Consider the following 15402-nt stretch of genomic DNA (forward strand, 5'->3'; position numbering starts at 1 on the left):
AACATTTGCAATACAACATCACGTTTAATACGATCCCCCAACCCATTCACGTTCCAACTAAGCACATTTAAAGACTTACCCCCCATCATCGAAGATGCCCCGTCCCAACCATCCCCCCCAGAAAGCAGCCACCGCAACGGTGTACTCAAAACAGTTATAGCCTCGCCATGAGAAAGGGAAGAGAAAAAAAATAAAAGAAGAACACACAAACCAACCACCCCCCACCCTGCACCCCTGCATTAGACTAAAAGCCCACCCAACTAGCAGTGTGCCTGTCGCCCCGTATAAACTAACCTACAAAAAGCCCCCAGAGGAGAAAGGAGACTTCCTATCACCCCCCGTTACCCTCCAGAGTTGAGAAAACAGGAGAAAATAAGAAAAAGAAACAAAAGTCAGTGAACGATGACATCCGCAGAGCCCTCCGCAGAAAGAAGATCAACATGGTAAAGTTTATTCCTGGGAACCTGGGCCGCCCGACGCCTCTTCAGACAGATCCTCAGGATTAGTCCGACGCTGAGGCAAAGTGTCCAGCCAGTCTCCAGCAGCATCCGGCAAGGCAAAAAACAGCGTCCGAGCACCATGTTCTATTCGAAGTTTCGCTGGATAGAGCATGGAGTATCTCAGCCCCATCTCCCTCAGTCTCCGTTTAACTCCCATGAAACTTTGCCGGCGTTTCTGTACAGCCTGAGTGAAGTCTGGGAAGAAATTCACGTCAGCATTCTGAAATCTCAGCGGACCGCCACTTCTCGACACTTGTAGGATCGCGTCTCGCTCTCTGTAATTAAACAGTCTGGCAATGATAGGGCGCGGGGACGCACCCGACTTTGGTTGGCCACCAGGCAGTCTATGAGCTCTCCCAACCGAGAAGAATTTACTCAGGCCTCCGGGCGCCAAGTGCTTAACCACCATTTCCTCCACAAACAAATCGGCCGCGTCCTCCTCCGCACCCTCCGGTACACCTGTGATGCGGACGTTCTGGCGCCGTGCCCGTCCCTCAAAATCATCAAGCCGGCGAGCAAGCATCAAATTAGCGGCCTTCAAGTCCCGAACCTCGGTCTGCACGTCAGACATATCAGTAGTCAGACTCGACGTCTTGATGTCGAGTGACTTGACCCTATCATTCGTCTTCCCGAGGTCGGCCCTGATGAGGTTGAGCTCGATCGTGAGGGTATCAACCTTGTTGGACAGCACCTCATGCTGTTTGTGCATTTCAGCCTTCACGCCAGCAATGGCTCCCATCACGTCCCGGAGGGTGGGTTCAGTATCTTCCGGGGACACGTCCCGTTGCGGGTCTTTGGTACGGCCCGATGCACCTGGCGAACCTTTGGAGAGAGAAAATAGTTCAGGGATGGTGGGCTGCGATTGGGGGGGTTTCCTGCTGACCCTCGGAGGCTTCCCTTTGTCTGGGTCTCCTCTGCCCGCCATGTTGGGCGACGGGGATCGAATGACCAGAGAAGGGGTCAGGCCAACAACACCACCCCACTCGATCGAAGTGAACAAGCACCTCCACCGTCCCCAGGGGACGTCGACCCTCCAGTAAGGGCAGTATAGTCGCCAGACCTTAGCAAAGCAGTTCGTCCCCACTCGAAATGCCACCGCACAGGAGCTCCGTCGCCGCCCCAACAATGCCAGGCAGCAATGGCGTCGTCGTCATCAGGCCTCCAGACGGTATAACTCGTACAGGAAGCTCGGATCTTCAATCTGAGAACGGGCGCCGCATCAGCATCAGCACCGCAACTGATTCCCACCGCCGTGGGACAGGATAGTTGACAGGATCAATACGGAGGATCGGAGGGTCTTCGGAGCTCCGAGCTTACGCGGCCATCTTGGTTGCCCGCGAAGCTCCTCCCTTATATATTTTTTTAAACATTGTTCTGAGTACAAAGAACTGAGATGGGAGTTCTAAGATGGCTGCCACAACATCGCTGTTGATGTGGTGTCAATGAAATGTCAGATCCACTGATTCTCCGTGGCGTGAAATATACAAAATATTTGAGCCTTAATTTTTAAAAAAATACTAAACAGATTCATACCAAATCATAAAAGGCACAATTCTGGACCAAGATCTAGCTTTCTGTCAAATTCGGTGAAATTCCATTCAGATGTTTCTGCGGTATAGTTGTTCAATTTTACTATTGACATATGATGGGGAACATGCATTTTGGGACTCCTGCTTTTTCTCTGCTCCTGCTTGACTGATCACCTCGAAACTTTCCAGAAAGGAGCGTTGGTGGATGAGTCTTTTTGGGAAAGTTTTGTGAATATATATACATATTTTTAACTTGTTAACCTATCAAATTTGACCTGTTGTGTCCTCTGCTACCCAAGCAGACCTGTTAGTGCTTAACACATTCTTCGAAACACTATAATTTGACCATCAACATGCAACAAAGAGCAAGACCTAAGGTAAATCGTAATACCCTCACGTAGCTCTACCAATAGTTGACATCTAGCCCAATGTATTGTGCAAATGTCCCCCAGCCATGTCTCATCTCAAAGTGCCTCTGCAATCACTGTTTCAAGATGGCAGCAGTAAGGTGAGCGCAATCACCGATATTATATCACTTCAATAGACCAGCCTTTATTTACAGTCAAATCAGGTCCTTTTCCTCAGTTAGCAATAAATTCCCTTTTAAGATGAGTGATGACCACAAACCTATGTAAGAGCTTTAGAATCACTTGCTCATGGGTAATGAATGAATTCCACCCATGTTCTGACTGGTTCTAGAACCCGGGTGCTTGGGAACAGTGCTAGTGTCAACTGAAAACAACGCAGCCCTCTGTGTTCGACATTTAATTAAAGTATACATTACGTGCTCAATGCTTTCGACTTATTGCTTGTCGTAGGAGTTCACATGCATACATCGCAGACACCACTGCCAGGATTCCATTCATACAGCTGAGTGTAGTTTCAGAAACCCATCCCCATAACTGACAGCACTTTTAGAAGCCTCGTCTCCATAATTGACAGCGCTTTCAGAAACCCATCCCAATAACTGATGGCACTTTCAGAACCCCAATCCCATAACTGACAGCACTTTCAGAACCACGTCCCCATAACAGACAGAAACCAATCCCCATAACTGACAGCACTTTCAGAAACTCATCCCCATGACGGACGGAACTTTCAGCACTCCGTCCCCATAACTGACAGCACTTTCAGAAGCCCCGTCCCTATAATGGACAGCACTTTAGAAACCCGTCCAATTAACTCATGGCACTTTCAGAACCACGTCCCCATAACAGACAGAAACCAATCCCCATAACTGACAGCACTTTCAGAAACCCATCCCCATGACAGACGGAACTTTCAGAACTCCGTCCCCATAACTGACAGCACTTTCAGAAGCCCTGTCCCCATATTGGACAGCACTTTAAAAACCCGTCCCCATAACTGACGGCACTTTCAGAACCCCGATCCCATAACTGACAGCACTTTCAGAACCACGTCCCCATAACTGACAAAAACCAGTCCCCATAACTGACAGCACTTTCAGAAACTCCTCCCCATGACGGACGGCACTTTCAGAACTCCGTCCCCATAACTGATGGCACTTTCAGAACCCTGATCCCATAACTGACAGCACTTTCAGAAGCCTCGTGCCCATAATGGACAGCACTTTAGAAACCCTTCCCCATAACCGACGGCACATTCAGAACCCTGATCCCATAACTGACAGCACTTTCACAACCACGTCCCCATAACTGACAGAAACCAGCCCTCATAACTAACAGCATTAACTGACGGCACTTTCTGAACCCTGTGTCCGTAACGGACGGCACTTTCTGAACCCTGTGTCTATAACGGATGGCACTTTCTGAACCCTGTGTCCATAAATGACGGCACTTTCAGAACCCCGTCACCTTTCACTCTGCATCACATTAGCCAACACCAAAGGGAGTGCACTGAACGTTTTTTTAAGTTTGGTCCACAATATTTAGAGAGGTCAAAATTATTAGCGATTCTAATACAAATACTGCATTTGTAAAAGCATTTATGATTAGCCCTCGGTGCATTTAAGCTCTGTACTGCCAGGCCCGTACCTTATGCTGGCAATGCTCGGCGATTCCGCCCCAAGCCTGCATCGTTCTAACTGACTGGCCACAATTTGCCTTTCCACCTCCAGCTCTCTGGTGAGCCGCTGAAACTGCAGCTCCTGCAAAAAAACACAAACATGCGCATTACAACCTCAAATGACATCTGAACAGATACACGCATTTGAAACGGTCAGAGTGCTAATTTCAGGGGGAAAAACTCATTATAATGTGCTAAAGCATTTCCAGTTCGCTTGCCCGCGGCAGGTTCTTATCATTCGGGAAATGAAATCACATATTTGGAAACAATCTCACCTAAACAGCGCAAACAGCAGCTCTAGATAGTTTTCATGATGAATTAAACTGACTGAAATAGAAAAAGATTACAACAAACCAACTGGCGACTTCACAAAACGGTCTGCCAAAGTCAAATCATTTGCCAACCAAACGAAGGTGCGCAACAACATTACCACAAGTTAATGTATGTAAAGCGGACTTATTACTGGCGGACTTATCCTAATTTATGAGCGGCACTTTAAGGGGTCTGCGCGTTTCGAAAAGTGGCACCCCCAAATTGTAGGTGAACATGTTCTAATTTGTGCCATTGAAACACCTCTCGCCAGTAGCTTCCCACATTCTCGGTCAAACAGGCGCAAGTGCTAGTCTAGGAATGGATGCACTTTGGTATTTAAATGAGATGGGGTAAGAAAAGGCGTTTATTTATCATTAGAAATATTTTCTGCGGAGAGCAAAACTAAATGTGCCAATGCACTTTTGTACTCAGTGGAATCTCTGAATGCAGAAATGTATACATTAGAGCATGCTGAGAAATCCACAACAGTTTAAGATGGAGCACTCCTTATTGCTTTGTAACTCACCAAAAACCTTACTGGAGAGATTTTGACGCTCAAGGCGCTCATTACTTTAGACGGGGATGATGCCTTACACACTTAACCACAGTAACTTATTTTGCAACTATTTGTCATTCTAGTGCTCAGACTGTGTATTCTTCCTACACAAAGTGCAAAACTTTCAGGTGGCGGGTGACTGGTCCACTATATGAGGCTGCTCGGAAGGTCATTATCCCAGAGCGGTCTCAGTCTTTATCAAGGTGTCTGGAAACGTTTTAGTTGAGCGCATTAATATTATTACCAGTTACCAGAGTCTACAGACCACGCACTTCATTTAGGGTGCATGAGCAATGAGTTTGGTAAGTTGGAAGCGTGGTATCCCTACCAACTCAATGAACCCACTCTCCTCTGACCTGGGCATCCACTGTGAATAGTCCTTACGAAATTAGTGGGCTATATGATGGGGGCATCGCCCTACCCGACCTACAGAAACATTACTGGGCCCCACACACAGAAACCGTAAATAAGTGGGCCTTCTGGCTACTGGATGTGCCCTCTAAGAATAGACAGAAATCCAATGGAGCATAAAGGCTATGTGGCGGCCCTCTAAACTTGCAAGAAACGGGACTCATTGCCAGACCACACAGTGTCGGCTCTAAGAGCCTGGTCTGAGGCTACCAGAAGTCTCAAATGGAATCCCTACAAATGAAAAGCCCAAATGGGACCGTGATACATTGAAGGACCTCACGAGGCTGCAGGGGTTATCTGGAATGAGATGTGATTTGGATCAGCAAACTGGGAGATGCCCACATTTTATGTTGGGGGGGGAGTAGAGTGGATTGTGTCTCTCGAGGAACTCAGCAAAGACTTCAGTTAATATACTTCAAAACATACATCCAGGTGAAATATGCCATAGCAGCCCATTTAACTAGAAGTACCGGAATAGTGGACTTCTTTCCATTGGAAGACAGAGTTCTGACGGAACATAAATACATAACTCAGTTTCCCCTCGTCAATACAAGGTTGACCTGGAAAAAAAGACATTGGAACATTTCTGGAGGGAGACTGGGAGGAGATGTTTATAACCCCTGATGATTCAATGAGAACGGGATTCAAACTGGTGCAACTAACGATCCTACATAGCACCTGCCTCCCCTAGCGAAGGACTTGCTGACATTAGGGCCCAGAGATGAGAAGACTGTTCTGGAGATGTGAAGTAAGGGATAGTTTTATCCACACCAACTGGGAGTGTGCAAAGTTGGTGCACTTTTGGCAGGTGATGGGAAATTTCTTTCTGGTCTGTCTGACCTTGAGGAACCCAATTTGAAACTATATATACTGGATATATGTGGCGATGCAACACTGCAGTCAGAAACACTCAAAGTTGTTTGTCCGCTGAGGACTTATGGTGGATAGGAGAAATGTGACAAAACAAGGGGGAGCAGCAGAGGCTCTGGGCTTTGAAAGGTGGAGACAAGACATGGAATGGTGCTTTTTGAGTATATGAGAGAAAAGGGCGCCCAAGCAAGTGCGAAAATACATGGGCCCAGTGGAGTTCCTACAGAGGATTTGTCTAGAGGTATTGATGGCACTGGAAGCAGGCAATCACCAGGCACATGTGTGAAAAGTTCCAGCAATACGAACATTTTAAAAGAAAATAATAAAATGTAATAACATTTCCAAATCAATGTAGAAATATAGAGAAAATTGACATTAGCAAACGCGACATCAACATCATCAAATTTGATTAGGGGAAACCATAGATATGGATTTTTAAAGGTTTGATGGCAAAAACCACCAAGAAAAAGGAAAGCAATCAATCAAAAGTCACTGTTCAAAGAAGACCAGGATATACGTGCGATTTCAAGGTGACTGTGATGGAGCAGTAGTCAGATACACCAAGCGGGCCGTCATGGTCAATGATTTACCTTCAATTTTTTTTTTCTCTTTCTTTCAAGGAAGTCAAAGCTTTCCAGCGGAGCAAGGTTCAAGTCTGTGGCCAACTATGGTCCATTGATGTTGAAGATGTCATTGTCGAACAGCTAGTTTTGGAGGCAAAAAGTTTTATAGCGAGATAAACCTGGATTTAGTAGCCACCAAGAGAGCTTTACTAGACGAATAGATTTACTGTCCCTCTGGGTCCAAAGCTTTTCCTCGCGCTTTAGTCACTTTTTGGGAAATGGTAATCCTCCAGCATGAGAAGGCTGGATGCTGTAGCCAGGCAGGGCTCCACAATGCTAACTGCCTTCGTTGTGAGGTCCCGCTGAACCAGTTGTCAGCACAGCATAAAGCTCCCAGCAGTTCAAACCTGAATTTCTTAGGTTTCTTGAGAGTGAGCAACTTGGCACATTTCAGCACTTAGTAATTTTTCCGATCTCAGGAGGACCAGCACACGGTTAAAATGTTCTGGAAAAGTTCCCTTCTGGTTACTCTTGTAGCCCCAGCTCCTCAGGGCACCAGGCTCTCTCTCAAGCCAGGACTCCTGCAGAGTTCAGTTTTCTGTGTTCTGTGTTCAGCTGGGCCTTCTTGGAATCAGGACGCCTTCTGCAGGTACCCCTGTCGCAAGTAACAGGAGGCTAACCACTAGACCTCTGAAAAGCAGTCCCAGCCCTGCGTGCCAGCTAGAGCTATTAGTCCTTGAGTCCCTAAGTCAAAGTCCTCTCTTCCAACAGGAGTTGGGAGTCAAGAATGGCCCTTCCTTCACAAGGAGTCTTCCCAGGTCAAGAATTGTTCTAAGAAGGTGATAGTGGAGGAATATGATTTATCCGGTGCATTAGCTAATGATTGGAGAAAAGCTACAACCCAATCCTAAGTTTCTCACAGACCGCCCGCCACCTCCTTTTGCAGCACTTCTTCTGACTTACAGTAAAAGTACCCAGGTGCCCCATTTCAAGATGGTGAAACAGAGCTGCCATTAGGCAGCTCCTAAACCACGTTCCTATTAAGATGAAGTCTCTCCCACATGAGAAAGTCAAATCTGGTTTTCCTCATACTGAGACTGAAGCGTGGATGTCTGTAAGGGTACTGGGAATGAACAGAAGTCCTCCTTGGCATCTCTAAGTCAAAATATGTCGTGCTTTGACCTATGCGCACCCACCATATAAAAGGTGTTACATATGCATGGCTCAAGATGAGCTACTGTGACCTGCCAGCCCGGCTGACACGTCAATGTTTTTAAATGCTTTTTCCTTTTGTAATTACATATACAGAAAATCTCATGAACAAACCCTATGTATATATACTGCATGAGCATTAAGTGTGCTCAAGTGTGTCCTTATTTTAGGTTTGGTTGGGAGTGGTACATACAGGGCTGGACCCAGTTGAGTCCTGATGAAGAGCCCATAAGGGAATGGTTCGAAACATGTTGGCTATCTATTACTGAGACAACCAGACTCATTATGGTCTCATTTTTTCAGTAATAACCCCTGTTTTTGACCTTACAACTAGGGGTGGGAATAAAAGGGTGGCACACTAGTTCGGTATTTAAAATTTTTCCTTTTTCAACTCCCCTTCACTTAGTCTACACCAGTAAGCGCTCCTGCGTAATCGCTAGTCGCAGCACGCCTCACTCTGTAGAGGATTGGGATGAACCCCAATGATGAAGGATGCCACCGAGGGGTAACCCTGGGGGGTGAGGGGTCTCCAGGAAAAAATTATTTTTCCGATAAATTGACTGCAGCAGATTCTCTCTGTATCCTATCACAAATCCCTTGGGCAGGTTCTCTTCGAATTATTCGATTTGTGTTTGTTACATAACAGTTAGGAGGATAAACTAGGAGGTTTTAACTCTGTTGATCTTTTAATGCGATTTGTTCTGTAATTTGGGGATTCGTAATAAAGGAGAAAGACCAATCACAGATTCCTCAAGCTTTAGAGTCAGGAAAAAATTGGCAGAAAACATGTCCTCTACATGGTTATAATCCGGCCAATTAATAAGTAAAGCTTGATGATATAAACGAAAAATAGGTAAAGCGAAACCACCAGCAACAGAATCCAATTGTAATGTTTGTGGTTCAATCTAGGTTTTTTTTTTGCCCTATAAAATGTCTTATTTCTGAATATATATACTACCAAGTGAGGATTGGGCGGGGGGGGGATGGGCTTAACCATTATATCAGAAAATAGGAATAGGAATAAGGGGAGAACATTCATTTTAATAAGAACCCCTCGTCCCATAATTGTTATAGGAAGATCCTTCCATTGCTTCACAAGCATTGGCATAGCCAATAGGTCTCGCTTTTGGGACCTTATAAGTATTAGTTATACAGCACAATATCCTTGGTGCAACAACATCAACTTTTGCATAGTTAAACACTTATAAGTCCCCAAAGTGAGACTTATTGGCTATGCCAATGGTTGTTACCTCCGCGTCTAAGCTAATAATGCTCTTAACTCCATGGCTGCTATGCGTTTTCCCCATCTGTGCTGCAAATTGTTGTTTTACATTGTTTTATGACGAGCTGGGCTCGTCATGAGTGTACGAGGAGGCTACACCATGACGAGCCCAGCTCGTCATGAGTGTGGAAGGGGTTAAAAACTGCCCAGTCGCATCTCAATGTTTGACTTGAATGAAAACTCAATTATGTTGAGTTCAGTGTAGGCCACAGCAGTGTGTGAGATGCAGAGCTGCGACCAAGTATAAATCGCATTGCAAATAAACTGTGCTGTGTTGGTGCGGACTGATGCTGTGGTGGTGCGGACTGATGCTGTGGTGGTGCCGATTGATGCTGTGGTGGTGCAGAGTGACGCTGTGGTGGAGATGCTTGATGCTGTGATAATGCTGACTGATGCTGTGCTGGTCCAGAATGATGCTGCTGTGGTGCTGATTGATGATGTGGTTTGGGAGTGATGCTCTAGTGGTGCAGAGTAAAGCTGTTGTGGAGATGCTGTGATAACGCGGACTGATGCTGTGCTGGTCCAGAATGATGATCCGGTGGTGCGGATTGATGCTGTGGTGCTGTGAGTGATGCTCTAGTGGTGCAGGGTAAAGCTGTGGTGGAGATGCTGAGATAATGCTGACTGATGCTGTGCTGGTGCCAAATGATGCTGTGGTGGTGCTGACTCTTGCTGTGTTGATGCAGATTAATGCAGTGTTTTGCTGAGTGATACTGTAGTGTTAAGTGATGCAGTGGTGGTGCTCGCTGATGCTGTGCTGTCTATGATTGATGCGGAGGTTGCGCTGACTGATGCTATTGTGATGCTGAGAAATGCTGTGGTATTGTTGATCGACATAAATAGAGTGAAGATTTAATGCACAATACGTTTCACAGGTGAGCCCCATAGAGACCTTTCTAAGGCACCTGGGCAGCTAAGAGAAATTCAGTTTTTCCTACAAGTTATCCCATTTCTACATAGCATCACAAACAGCTATTTCTTAGTAATTGAGGAGTGTGAAGAGATAATTAGAGAGAGGAGAGAGAATGAGAGACAAAATAGTGTAGGGTGTGGGGTTTAAATAAAGTGAAAAACTAAAGCACACAAATAAACATACATTTTTTGTGTGTTGTGTGTGATTAAAAATAATGTACTAAAGTTATTAAAAAAGTACTGTTAAATTGCCTGTGATCCCTAATATAACACATATATGGATAAATAGTGAAATAAGTCCACCATATTGTGGATAAAAATTGATCACTAACAATACTGTATAAAAGACTATACATTAAAAAGTAAAGTCTTATGGAGGAGAGAATTGTTTGGAGTTCATCGTAAACAGAATCTCCTCAAAGGGGCAACATCAATCACAGAGCATGGCTGTGTGTGTAGTAATAACAATTAACCCAAATCAGATTTGGCTGGATGTTTAGTGATATTCACCAAATATGTGCCATTTTATTTTGGGGGTGAGAGATTTGTGTAGTGTGAGTACCTGTTTTAATGAGTTGGTTGAGAGCTGTAAGGCACCATGAGGGACAAATAAATAAAGTGTTGAAAAACGGAAGCAATGTCTACTGTGCCTTAAGTAAATGGTTATGCCAAAAATAACAGGGACAGCGTGCCTAAAATTCCGATTTTTATTACTAATAATAACAGGGACAGATTACCGAAAAATGTGATTTTTATTATTAATTCTTTTCACAAATCAGAATTGACAGGTATTTTAGTCTAATTCCCTAAATATGTCCCATGTTTTTATTTTTAGGATGAGAGATGTGTAGAATGTCAGTGCATAATTTAATGTGTTGGGGGAGAGCTGTATGTCACCGTGAGGGACAAATAAATAAATTGTAGAAAAAAGAATCAAAGTGTTCGGGGCCTTGAGTAAAAGCTTAAACTAATAATAACAGGGATACAAGAGGAAAATGAAAGTGACGAAGAGGGAGGGAGAGAAGGGAGGGGGTAGTGCCAGCAGAGGATCATGATTCACAGCGATATAAGACACAAAAAATTAAGCGGACGAGAAGGGAGGGAGAGAAGGGAGGGGGTAGTGCAAACAGAGGAGCCCGATTACAGCAATAGAAGACACAGATGAAGCTGACCAGGAGAAGGTAGTGCGAGCAGAGGAGCATTTATCACACGCTGTAAGGTTTAATGTGCCATTTCAGAAACCCAGATGGCAGCTGTGCACGCGCTCGTGAACTCAAGCTGGAGGCAGCAAAAGCCTGTGGGTAGCACTTTGAAAAGCCACTAACTAAATGTCTCGCCGAGCAACGCATGCACCGGCTCAGCGAGACCTAACAAGGTTACGCATTTTGTCAAGTGCAGAGATAAAATTTAGCTGGAATAAGTCCTGCAAACGAGAGGTTATGAAAATCCCTAAATACCGAATGGGTGGAGTCGTTAAATAATGTCCCTGCATTGGGAGGGGTGATATATCGGGAGTCCAGTTACAAAGTAGGGCTTCTGACTTTGCGTGATTTATTTTATACCCCAATTGCAGTAAATTCCCTTATTTAGAGAGAAAGTTCACAATATGTTCTCTACATAGGCAGCCAAATACAGGGCTGTATCATCCACAAACACCTTGAGTTATGCGGATCCAGGGACAGGAGCTTTGGATGGCTCGGTCCTGCCTGATGACAGGTCAACGGTTTAATAAACATGGAAAAAGAGTTGAAGATAGGGACAGCCTTGTCACGTCCCCCGGCTAATATAAAATAGAGCCAACCATCTTCCCATTAACAATTATGGAAGCCTGAGCATCACAGTATAGATCTTTCACTACTTGGCAGAATTTAGATGAAATCGCAGCATCTAGCATTATTATTTTTGCTTTGATTTAATTTGTGGTAAAATAGTCGATTGATTGAAGTAAGTAGGGAGTATTGGAAGCCTAGACCCTACCTTGCACAAAGCCATTTTGATCGCAACGTATAGGAGAAGGGGTCACTTGTGCTAATCGGTTTGCAATCATTTTTTTAAAGATCTTGTAATCGACATTCAGTAAGCCTATTGGTTGATAAGAGTTGACCTCTTCCTCAGATTTGCCATTTTTAACAAAGCTAATCACTGCAGCTTGAGTAAAAGTGTCTTCTTTTAGAATCCCATTAAATAATGATATCAGAAAGGTGTTCAATTGGGAAGAGAAAGTAGTGTAGACCACAATTGGAATCCCATCTAGCCCACATGCTTTGGCAGATGGGGATGTATTCACTGTCTAACTTCTTCAAATGCAATATCAGCAAGCAGTGATTATCAATGTTCAACTGGTAATACAGGGCAGTTAATCAATCCCATTGAGACAGTTTATAGGTTCCTCTGAACAGGTGTTATGGGACTCTGAGTAAAGCTCCCTATAATGATTAAGAAAAATGGCAGCAATTTCAAGAGGCTGAGATGTAGGTCTCGTAGTGGCGGGGTCATTTAATTTTTTAATGCTATTGGCCCTACGTTTAGCTGACTAAGCCAGATATCTACTGATATGATAATTTTCTTCATATCTTTTTTGCTAGAACAACTAACTTTGGGTCCGGATACTGGAAGTGGTTAGGGGTGGGCGCGGAAGCGGCCTAACTGGGTTTAGGTGCGGTTTGTGTCCTTCTCTTTAGCCACAGTTTAGGTCACGAAATAAGGACCATGAAAAGAGTTTCCTGAGGCACTACTGTCAAACTCCAACTTGTGGAAAACTCCGCAAGGAGCTCGAAAAATTGGCATAGGAACGCTCCTGCTAAAGAGATGGAATTCAGACTATTTAGAGGTGAATCCAGGACGGACTCCCCTAATGAGGCATCTGAACAATTAGGTCCTAGAAAGTCAGACGCTCAGCAGGGACCTAAAGATTCAGCTGCTTTTGGGGTCCACTGACACTGCCAAAGCACTAACAGCACCATACAATCCCCTCTTGATACAATTAATCAAGTCCCTCCATTAAGGATAGAAGTAAACCTCTTGTTGCCCAATGAATTACAGCAGATAGCTTACCCGTTATTTTCAGGACTTAATATAAAGAAGCAGTCCAAATCAGCAAGTTATATGACATCCAAGTCCAATGCAAGTCTGGATACTCACAAGTGCTAATTTGATGAGACTGGGACTGGTTTAACTGCTGATACTTCCTTGTTCACAACTGCTGTGGAGGTTGCAGCTGAAACACTACTATCGACTGCGCCCACAAATGTGCCCACTTTGCAGATCTGATCAGCACTCCCAAATACAAACAAAGTGACCGGATCAGAGGACTCCACACAAACTCTACTACACCAAATTCTGGAAATATGACATTTTCTCACGAGGAAGCCCTCTTTCATCACAGGTTGCAGAAGCAGAACGCCGCATATCCTACTTTGAAGCTAATGTGCCTCGTCAGACCAACCTAATAACTGAATTACAATCAGAGCTGGCCAGTCAACAAATAAAGGTGGATGATGCGGAAAACCGATCACGAAGATAGAATCTACACATAACTGGAATCCCTGAAGGCCGCAAGAATGGTCAATCAGTCACAGAAGTAGTCTCAGACCTTATTGCTAAGTATGTGTGTCCAGAAGTAACACAGAAGACTGACCTTACCATCTCACAGGTCTATCGCCTGACAGCTGTCCAGTACCCTACCGCTAAATACCCAATGAGTTTTGGGGACTTCCGAATTAAGGAAAAGATCCTGGCATGTGCGATTTGCAACATCTATCAGACGCATGATAAATTCTCTTTTAAAATGTTCTCAGACATGTCTGCTCTCTCTGCAAGGCGCAGAAAGGAATTTAGAGGCATGATAAATGGTTTCCAGTGGCTTGGGGTACCAGCTGGCATTATTAAGCAGCCTAAATTGAAAGCCCTCCATAAGGGGTAGGTTCATATCTTCTAGTCAGTTGTGGCGGCACAAGAGTTCCTTCAGTCCCTACAGCACCAAGGAGGAGGGAGTAGGGGATAGAAATGTTTATAAGTTTTCAGGCCTGACTAAGAGTATGACCAGGATCAGAAACCCCTTCTTTCCTTTCTCGGGATAGGAGCAGTCAGATATACAAGGAGGTTGGAGCATAGGGTTTAGTCATTTTAGGCTGCCAGCCACCACCTTGGGTGCCATGTCATACCACCCCAATGAAGGGAAGGGGAGGGGGTAAGGGAAGGTCACCGTTTGGGAGAAGTGAGGGGTAAGGTCATTGGGAGTATAAGGGGGACCACCCGGGGAGCCCTTGACTGGGGATCTGGAATTAAGGGGGTCCATGAGATGGGGGGGGGGGTTTGAGGAGTCACGGGGGAGGTGAATGGAAGGGGGGTGAGGTTACTAGGGGAGGGGGTAAAAAAGTAAAATGTAGCAGAAGTGAGGTAACTCAAGGTAGTAAAATAGCATATTTAGCGGTTACCTTTTTACAAACATATCTTTTAGATCACTAAAGGTAGTATCGTGTAAAGTAAGCGGTTTTAACAATCCAGTGAAGCGACTATCTATGCTGGCATGGTAAAAGGCCCTACAAGTTAATATAATATTCCTTCAGGAGAAACTATAAGGAAGGATCGTTAATGGACAGAGCCCCTGGCTTTATTCAACATGAAATTTATGCTTTTTCTGATGCGGTTATTAGGGGGGTAGTGATACTAGTAGGTAAAAATCTACAGTGTGAAATTACAAAGGTACAAATAGACCACAGTGCTAGATGGCTTTGAGGATTTCTGAACAACTCTAACTTTGTGAGCTACTATGGTCCCATTGAGGACTTTCCTGAGATGCTGCAGTCCCTTTATGACTTTACTACAACTCAATCGGAGTTTCTTGAGCTCTGTGGTGATTTTAACTTATTGCTTGATCCAGCTAATGATTCCTCACAGGCACAAAAAACTCAGACAAAACCTAAGTCGGGAAGGGTCTGTCAGTCCTTAATTCGGGATTTTGCTTGGTTGACTGTTGGGAGAGATTAATTTCCAAGCGAGAGGAGGTATACTGGTCATTCAAGAAGATTTCACTCCTCTCGGATCGATTTCTTTCTCATCTATCACGCTCTCCTAAACACGGAGTCCGAGATTATTTAAAATCCTCTCTCTTACCACGCAGTATTTTCAGTTAAATTTAAAGTTCCATCCCAAGCCCAAATTGGGTACAGATGGGTATTTGATATGTCTGTACTAGTAGACGAGCAGT

The 15402-nt window shown here is 44.6% G+C and overlaps 1 protein-coding gene across 1 annotated transcript in view; it reads right to left on the bottom strand.

Moving 5' to 3' along the window:
• LOC147731564 (plakophilin-4-like) overlaps positions 1 to 15402 on the bottom strand; it is a 387101-nt gene that overhangs the window by 96443 nt on the left and 275256 nt on the right. The window contains exon 4 of the mRNA XM_086954215.1: positions 4045 to 4157. Within this exon, the coding sequence (XP_086810341.1) occupies positions 4045 to 4157 (113 nt within the window). The remainder of the gene's footprint in view (positions 1 to 4044; positions 4158 to 15402) is intronic.

This window comes from Lissotriton vulgaris, chromosome 2_1, assembly GCF_964263255.1.
Source record: "Lissotriton vulgaris chromosome 2_1, aLisVul1.2, whole genome shotgun sequence".
NCBI classification, from domain to species: domain Eukaryota; kingdom Metazoa; phylum Chordata; class Amphibia; order Caudata; family Salamandridae; genus Lissotriton; species Lissotriton vulgaris.